The sequence below is a fragment of the Charadrius vociferus genome, unplaced genomic scaffold (genome assembly GCF_000708025.1).
Source record: "Charadrius vociferus isolate BGI_N301 unplaced genomic scaffold, ASM70802v2 scaffold147, whole genome shotgun sequence".
In the NCBI taxonomy this organism is placed as follows: domain Eukaryota; kingdom Metazoa; phylum Chordata; class Aves; order Charadriiformes; family Charadriidae; genus Charadrius; species Charadrius vociferus.
In genome coordinates this window covers 6,833,526-6,843,050 of record NW_009649570.1, presented here as the reverse complement: position 1 = coordinate 6,843,050, position 9,525 = coordinate 6,833,526, and the positions used below count along the sequence as shown (strand labels likewise).

At 45.3% G+C, this 9,525-nt stretch overlaps 1 protein-coding gene across 1 annotated transcript in view; it reads right to left on the bottom strand.

The window, feature by feature from the left end:
* METTL21A (methyltransferase like 21A) overlaps positions 1 to 9,525 on the bottom strand; it is a 13,463-nt gene that overhangs the window by 3,245 nt on the left and 693 nt on the right. The window contains exons 3-4 of the mRNA XM_009890245.1: positions 9,304 to 9,422; positions 7,710 to 7,754 (exon numbers count right to left, since the gene is read on the bottom strand). Coding sequence (XP_009888547.1) covers positions 7,710 to 7,754; positions 9,304 to 9,422 — 164 coding nt within the window. The remainder of the gene's footprint in view (positions 1 to 7,709; positions 7,755 to 9,303; positions 9,423 to 9,525) is intronic.

Sequence of the window (9,525 nt, the reverse complement as noted above, 5' to 3'; positions counted from 1 at the left end):
GGGGAAGGGAGGGGAGGCAAGGCAGAAGGCAAGCTATGGCTGTCCGCAGGGCTGGTGCCCGCCATCTCGGGCTTGGCAGGTTGGTGTATGGCATAGGGAAGCCGTTGGCTGGGTTAGGGCTGTGCCTGGGCCCATCCCTGAGAAGTCCTTGGGGCATGCTGAAGGGGAGAAGCATGGCGCGGCTCCCTGCGAGAGGCTGGGGCCAGGGGGGCTTCTCGCATTTTCAGACCGACATGCCACGAGAAAAGGTATGAGGTGCGAACCGCCCTGTGGGACATTGTCTGCTGTCCCCGCAGCCTGCCTGTGGCTCTGGCTCGTGGCTTTTGTTTCAGGGGTTTTTGGAAGTCGGTGCAAAGGAAAGGCGTTTGTCCAGCCTGCCAGCCTCATCCTCCGTTGCCGGCACAGTGAATGTTGTCTCTGGAAGTGCTCATCACCAGCCTGGAAGCAGCCCCTCAGTAACCTGGTAACCATCACAGAAACTCAGCACTTCTTGTGCATCTGGGTCAGAGCATTGACCAAGGACAAAGTTGCTCTGGGGTGGTGGTGTGGCGGTAATGCTCCTGCGGCATTGTTTGTGCATGGGCTTCTCTTCACCTTTGGCTCCATTTAATTCTCTTGTTTGGCAAAACAACACAGTGCTCCTCTCCTTTGTGTGTCTCCATCTCCAGTTACTTGAACTTCCTCCAAAGACTGCTAAAGGCCACGGGAGGGCTGGGGAAGCGTCCTGGCAGTGCTTGCACTCTGGCTGCCTGGAGGCGCTGCTCCAGGTACTCCACCAAAAGGCGCAGGACCTCCAGCCATGCTCCTCAGCCCCTGCAAGGGGTCAGGCCTCATGTGTGAAGGACCACACGTAGGGGAGCTGGGCAGGAGAGCAGCATGCCGTCCCTGCTCCCCTCTCCAGTGGCTGTGTGGCTCGGCAGCTCCCAGTGTCACCACCGACAGGGCGAGGCCGGCCCTCAAAGTTGGGGAGCATAACCAGCTCCAGAAAACATCCCTGCTCTTTCCCACAGGGAGCAGCAAATCTGGCTGGCAGACGAAAGCAAATGTGGTTACATCTGAAAGCTGTTGATTCCAACAGAGTGGCTCAAGATTCATTAAAGCCTTTGTGAAGGTGCGTTACAGGCCTCACAGGGGTAGCAGGAACTAAAGCTTGTTTTTAGGGTTCTGCTACTGTAGGGGAATGGAAACCAGAATTTCACTTGCCCCAAACCAGTTCATACTTGTCTTATGGCAACTCAGACTTCTCCTCATAAACATGCCAGAGCAGGTGCGATGATCCAGCTTATTGTGGTTTTATGTCCTAAAGTACTGGTCCCTTGCCACTACTCCTGCTTTTGAGTTTGAAACTGCTTGTGCTATTATCTCGATTATTTTTTTAATTATTTATATAGGCAGTGTGGGAAAAGCAATGAGAGTGATTACACTTGAAATGAGAAATCTGCTTGGATGAGTTTTTGAATCACTTATGCTGTGTGCCTGAACTACACCATCAGGCAAATGAAGGGGAAACTCCCAAATGGCTCAAAGCTTTCGCCTCCACCTCTGGCACCACATGCCAGCCCTGGGATCTCCAGCTGAAATGTGGAGGAGTGCAGCAGGGCTCCAGCACTCCCAACTGCCTCCTTTCTCCCCCCCCCGAGCAGTTTTCTTCCGCTGCAGTATTTCATAAGACCTAGGGTCTGGCAAAATAGCAACTAGAGTGAAAATTTATACATTTTTTCGCAAAGATGATAATGCAGCCGAGTGCTTTTATCCCAAGAACATGTTTTTGTGAGTCAGATATCCCTGAATATCTTTGGAGCCCAGCAGGTTCTCTGCCAGTCCTGCTCCGCTTCCCAGAACTATTTCCCCTTCCCTGGTAATGTTGCTTTGGCACTGACATTTGTGAGCCTTACACAGGAGATCAGAAATTACTTTCCAGATCATAACTGGATAGTGAACCTATTAAAAGGGAAGCAAGTCCACTAGACGTTCAGTAAGGGCCCTGATTCCCCATATTCATTCTAAGCCTGTATTTATCTGATTTTCCCCTCTCCAAGTCCATTTTCTAGGAAGGTGCAGTACTCAAGTATTATAGTGACAGAGAAAGAGGCTTGGTTTGTTCCACCCATCCTGACAGTAAAAGGATAAGGAAAACACAACAACAAAGAATTATGACTAAAACAGTTGCCCAGAACTGAAACACTTTTTCTCCCAGCAAGGCAGGACCTTAGCACAAAAATAAAGTTGCAAGAACATAGCTTGGTTCAGCTTTTAAGCACTACAAGGACACCTAAGCTGGAAATAAACTCACAAAGTAGGGAGTAGCTGATTTTAAGGTAAGCAAGAATGAGCTAAAGTATAAAGAAACACTGATTCAAGTCCATTCTTATCTTATTCAGCTGCTTGATAGAGTCATAATGTGTCCAATTATAAGTACATCTTGCTACCTCAGATGCAGGTAAGCTGCTTGGGGTAATTAAGAAAAAGTGTTTAAGAGCAACGGTCCTTGTAATACTCAGAAGATCAAAGAATCAAGTAGACGAGACAGAAATTAGAGCAAATTATTTTGAAGCGATACTAATACGCCTCCCTTTCTGAAATCTTCTCTTTCCTGCTTAATATTTAAAATCCTCTCAGAAATGTGTGTGTGACAGTTCTTGTGATAGGTCTGCAGACACTGCATGTACCGCATGGCTGCGCATGGATTTTGGAGCTATCCATGATGTGGGGAAAATACTGCATCCCTCATGCAGTCTCTGGTTACCAAGGCAAAGGCAGGTATAAATAGAAACAATCTGATTTTTTTTTAAACTCTATCTAGAAACCTGTGTTGTTGATAACCCTCTGACAGCAATGCCTTATTCCAAATGGTTCTGTTCTACATTTGTGTAGAAACTTTTGGTCGTACACATTTAATCCTTACCTCTCTAAATAAATAGCAGCTACTTCTGGTTGTCATTCCACTGAAATACAAAAACTGTCTTTGAAGTGAAGTTTGGACAAATACCTATTTTGGTAAGAGCTTTCATCAATCAAACAAACACGAGCTAACACAAAGCTTGGAGTAAAACCCAGAAAAGAAAGCAGTCTTTCTCCTTAAGTATCACCATAAGTGGCCATTCGAATGACTAGCAGTGGAAGGATTTAACAAATTTTACATTTTCATCTTCACCAGTAGCTTCCAGATTCTCCACACCAATTAGATAGATGGGGCGGTAAATCACTTGCTGTTAAATACAAAGGGAATAAACCAGAGATTAATTCGGTTGATGACAGGCTTGCAGTTGCAGAATCAAGACAGCCCCAGCTTGAACTGATCTGGATCATCTTTGAAACCAATGGGGTGAATTAAAAATAAAAACCTAAGTTCTGCAGAAACTGATGGGTTATGAGTAGACCTTATAAGTTGCTGCTTCAGCAAGATCCTTGCAAAAACGGCCAAATACTGAAGTAAATGTATGGTCTGATCTAATGTGTCATTTCCTTTACAGACAAAGTTACATTAAACAATGGAAGTAATGATAAAAAATATGAAGATGCATAATTTCGTAAGTACTTGAGCTGAAATGCAGGAAGTTTCTGGAGCCCCTGAAGAGGGAATAGTTCCCGTCAGTAACATTACCTTCACGCCTTCAACCTTGCAGCTTGATAAACTGTCATGCATAATCACCACGTTTATTAAAATGTCTTGTTACAGAAAGATCACTTAGCTTTTAGTGGAATTATGTGACTGATCTCTCAAAGGCTACACAGGTCTGAAAGCTGACATTATTCTGAAGTTTTAATTAAGGAACAAAAAGCAAAATGAGTAAGCTGTTCTTCACAAGCAACCACTGCAGTTCCAGCTGCACTTCATTTGCTGGAAACCTCCTCCACTTATCACCGCAGGTTCAAATGCTCACAGACCTACAGCCTTACCTGTGTTTCCAGTCAATGGACTTCCAGGCCATGAGATGCCACGTTTTGGGTCTTGTGACAGGACAGTCCCTAAGTCACCAGACTGCGACTGACACGTGAGTGGGCATCGATGCACACGCGGGTGGATACTGGAAAGGGCTGCTCCAGCAGTGCTCCGGTGAGTGTGGGGCTGTGGTAGGGAAATCATGGTGCAGTGCTGTGATTTCCCTCCTCCACCAGCAGCTTCTGTACTCATTGCAGCTGGTTGGTGGTTGTAGGCCGGGGTAACACGTGTGTCTGGTGTGTGGAATACTGGGGTGGGGAAAAATGCTGCAAAACCCACCCTTTTACAGAGTCGGAGTATGGATCTAGAGGCTTAATGTTAGGTGGCCAAATTTCTGATGTGCTCTATAAGTGAAGTGTTATATAATTGGAGAGGAAATTACAGTGCAAGAAATGCACTCTATTAATTTAAAACTAGTTAACAACAATTAATTTTAAAAAAATTTAAAACAATTATATGGACAGGCAGACAACAGCCATAGCGTTCATATACATGCAACAGCCCTGCCTCACTGCAAAGATTACCCTCTTAAAACCAAGCAGAATCCCAGTTTACAAAAAATGTCGGGGTTTTAAGTGTTATTTGTAATGGTATTGGCAGTGTTTCTCTTCTCCACTCCTTAGAATACAGTGGAGAAGGAAGAGCCAAGTCTAAGCAGTTTCAGGTACCTTAAAGCTAATAGGGAGTGCTCCTTAGAGCCTCCCTCCAGGCTTTGGTGGCGCAGGGTTGAAATTAAACCTTTAGAAGTTTGCCCTAAACAAACTTACTGCAGGGCTTACACATGCAATTTGACTTTTCTGAATGAAGTCACGCACCCATGCTAATGTTTGTGTTAAAATACTGAAAAGCATTTTCCTTTTCCTCATAGGAAATTTGTACCCATGACCTGCAGTAACAGCTATTTCCAACACTTGGTACATCAAAATAGTAGTTCTGCCAGCCCCCTGCCCAAGAGCACACACAGTACAGCTTTGCAGGCCTCGGTCTTTCTTGGCAGCAGCACATCTCAAATATTCTTCTTGGGTATTAAGTCTCCAGTAGCGCTACCTGAGCCTTTGATAACTGCAAAGCTAGTTTTATTTTTCCTTAAGACAAAATGAATCTAGAGAAACAGAGAAACTAAGGTAAAGAAACATTAACTCCTATATGTTTGTGCTGTTGGTATCCCTGCAGTGAGCCAGATGCTCACGTGCTAGCCAAGAAGCCTCTGCATTGCCTGTAATGACATCTTCGATTGCTGCGGAGGCAAAAGGACGGATTTAATCAATGACACCAGCACTGCAGTCTGTCCTGATGCTATGAAACACAGACTCCTGGCCCTGGTTTGCATGTATTCACCACTAGCCAAGGGTAGTACAGAACATGATTTTGAAGTGTGAAAATTTAGGACTACTGAATATCCACCCTGTGTGTTCTGAACAACCTCGCTGGTTACTTTCTCCCCTGAAAACGTTGGAAATTTCTATTTCCCTAACTACTGTTTTGTTTCAGGCTTTTTCCCTTAAATGGCCATAGTCTTATGTTACTTGTCAGCTTCAAAAGACAATCACGCGTGCAATATTTTTGTCCTGTCAGCTGGTAGTGGATTTCAAAACAGGATGCCTATTTTTCCCCCCATTATTTGCAACAGTGAGACACAGAAGTCTGAGCTTTTGTTTTCAGTTGGTTATACAGGTTCAACCTGGTGATTCATTCTTCCTGCAGCTACGTTTCCAGGAAAAGACAAAGTCCTGGCTCTTCTCCAAGTTATCCATAGACTGCTTGAGAGTAAGATCAGAAAGCACTCCTTCTCCCGCAGCTGGGACACTTTCTAAGAAGGGAGATATTAAACAAAACACAACACAGAGCTGGTGTTATCGCCCTGCAGACAAGCAAGGAGGCACACAGCCTTGGAAAGGCATGTGCAGTACTAAGTCAAGGTGAAGACAGCAGCAGAATTTACAAGATTTAAGACTCTTGGCCCTGTGAAACACAACTGAGCATTTGCAAGGAGCCATTCTCCATTTCTGGGACTGATGGTGACTGTGAAGCTGGATGGCTTATGAAAAATCCTAGAATTTAATTTTAAGCACTTTAGGGGACTCTCAGCTTCTTGTTGCAGTTGTTGTGGGCACGAACATACCCTTGGATTTGGGAGTTCTTCAGGAGTCGTTATTCAGATAGGAGCTGGTAACTATGGTTTCAGATGTCTCCTCTAAGGGATACTGCTGCTCGCAGATGAAGGGAAGCCTGGTTTTGCATCATGAAGCAAGGGACTACGGGGTTGTGTGGTTATGAACACAAGCGCTAAGCTTTCAGAGAGGGAGTTAAATAAAAATGTGCACAAATCTACCTACAGGTAACCATGGCAGGAAATGTAAAGACTTGTCTGAGAAGTGGAGCTCCTTTGAACACGAGCAGACAGTGGTTCACGTGTACAGGGCAAATGGGCCAAGTAAAGAGGCAGAATTACCTTCCCCTGTGAGCCCACAAGCCAAAACACAGCTGGTAGCACTAATATTAGTCCTGTCAAGCCTGGCAGTCTTCATTTATTACGCACCCTGCAAATAATTATACATATAGTTAAGCTTATAGCTCAGAAGCTGCATTCAATAGTTGGCAGGCTATGTTCCTCGCTGGTATAGATCCTTTGACCTCATTAGAGTCACACCAGGAGTGAATCTGGTTCTTTGTAATTTCAGAATAAATCATGCGTCTTTTTCATCTCCGTATCTTTTTAATTTTTACAGTTTGGCTCGATGATCCTCAAGCTCTTTTCCAATCTAAATGATTCTGTGATTCTGTATCTTGGGAATATAGGTTGCTCTTCCTTTGGCTGTCATCACGATCTGACTTAGGTTTTGTTTCCGGATCCCGCCTGGCCTTCCTTAAAGGCTGTGTGGAGTTCTGGCAATTACAGCAACTTCCCCAGAGGACTTAAATTAGGATTTGTTTCTCACATTCTGGGAAGTTGCTTTCCCTTTTCTGAAAATTAAAGCAAACATACCCTCTACCCACCATGCATTATTAAAAGTCAAACATGAGCCATCCCTTGGAGGAGGAATGAAGGCCTGGATAACAAACTTGCTCTCTTTAGGGAATAATGACATTAAGTGTCAAATTTATAAACTCCCATTTGCACTGGCATTAACACCCGCCGGAATTCATTCAGCAGTCAGTACCCTTGAGCTATAACTTTGTCGGTTACGTCTAAGTCACATTTTCTTTGTGAACACAAATGCAAGAGAATTACTTTTTATCTTCATGAAAGCAAGATTCTGTGGGGTATTTTTAAAAAGAAAAAGCAAACCTACAATGCCAGAACAAGTCAGAAGCTGCTCTGCTCTGCTCTGTTCCCCAGGAGAAAGATGCAGTATGCTTTTGAGGAACACACAGAGGGACCCTACTGAAGTTACTCCTACGCTTGGTTTCCAGAGAGCTGCATCTCGGCCCTGGCAGCTGTAGGGCCTCTGTCCCTGCCCTGACCGCATCCATCCATTCTCTGGGCACTGCAAATCCCTTGTCTGCCTGCCATGGCTCAGCTGGGCGGCACATTGCAAGAAAACCTGCCAGGAAACATTTGCCTTCACATTACAGCATGGCTGCCTTGGTGGGGAATAGCTGCCCGGTGGGAGAGGGGATGCTCTCCCCAAGCCGAGTGGGGCACGCCGCATGGTCGCTGGCTGCGGCGCAGTGGCAGCTCTGGCTGCATTGCCCTGCTTTGTGCTCAGAGCCTGGCCAGCACTTCTCAGGGAATGTTTTTATCTGCTGACTTTCAGTCGCGTACCTGCGACTACCCATAGTGAGTGACTGAAACCTGTTAGATATGTAACTGAAAGAAGAAAAGAGAGAGACTTAGAAAACCCAGAACACCTTCCTTTGAGGATCACACCTGCCTAAAATCCAGGACTTTGGTCTGTGCCCTCCTTGTCTGAGTTATCCTGGTTGAATGCAGTGCCGAGGCAGCGTTCAAATGAAACTAAACATAATCCCTAAGAGGTTAATTGAGCATGAATGCTCAGCGCTAATCCAAACTACAAATACTGCGTGCATTTAAAGCTGAGTGATAAACTGTTTTCTCGTCCCATAAGAAAAAGCCTTCACCATTTTAAGAAGTGTTTGCCCACTGCAGAGGATAACACAAGTTCTTTCTGATTTGTTTGAATTTTGTCTGCAAACATGCAGGTTTGAGCCCTGTTCAGAATAGGCCATAGCTCGTGATCAGGCTTCTTCCTAAGTGTCTGCCTCTGGCTTGAAGCGAGAAGTCAAATACACTCGTGAATCCCAATTCCATAACCAGCAAGTCTCTCTTTCACAGTGGTTTTCACCCAGTACACTGTGAAGCTGGAGAGTCCTTCCCTAGCAAGGTGCAGAAACAGCACGCTGTCATCGGTGGCACTGGCGCTTGCCAGTGTTACCCTCACCTCCTCCCCGGCAACAGCAGTGATTCTCCCCCATTACCTGGGACATCATTATTGCTACTCTGCAACGGGACTTATTAATCTTTCTGGCCCAGCCCTGTAATCAGGAGAGCTCACTAAAACTGACCCACCCTCCTTGCAGTGTCACCTACACTGGGAATCGCCCTACTCCAGCTGCAGCCCTGGTGAACCAGGACAGCCCTGAAACCAGGCCAGGGGTGGGGTGAACACTGCAACTGATGGGAAATGTTTCATGCAGGGTGGAAAAACAGTTCAGTCCAATGGATTATGTAAAAGCATGGTATTTAGTGTCTGGGGGGGGGGGGGGGGGGGGTGCTGCCCACTGGGTGTCCTGCTCAGAGAGAAGGGGCAGCGACAGAGCTCAGTGGCACAGACCTCTCTACCCCGAGCAGGAGGAAAAGGGCTTGAATCTCAGCGGCCTGTAGTAAGCTGTTTTCAGCTTATGCATTTGTTATTGCCAAGATCCGCCATCCAAAATGCCTACTTATCATGCAAAATGTGGAACTAGGTATGTGCTGCCCATTGTACATCCAAGTAATTGATTTTTTTATAATGGAAACTGATGATTCACTGGGGTAAATCAAGCCAAACAGTAGAAAGACAAGATGGAAAATAGGAAGAGAACCAGGACCGGTAATAAATCATGATAGATGGTATTCAGTATATTGCTATAGCAGTAAGTCAATAGAGTGCTAAGCTACATAAATAAAAGATAATGTGTTTCATCTCTGCAGGGTGTTGCTCAGGCTGTACCTATTAAAAGGATCGCCTGGTTCTGCAGAAAATACACACAGCAACAGGTTTTGTCATATTATCCTGATAAATCAGATCTGTATTAAGATTCTAGGAGTTACTTTGCCAAAATGGAGGGGAAAATGAATATTCCTCATTACTGTAGCTACAGGGAAACATGCAGAGATATGGAAAAATACTCTTTACTGGTGTACTGAGGTATGTGGAAGCGGAAGCTTGAATTCTCCTGGAATGACGGGGAGGTGGGACAGTTTGCTGTTTCTGTGATTTCCAGGGATTAAAGTCAGCTTCCTCTTGCTTAAGACCTACATGAATAAGGTTAAACAGGGAAACAGACTACTGATTTCTTTCCTCCCTCCGCATTTTTGTATAAATCCTGGTGCTCTACAACAGCACTTGTGTGGGGGA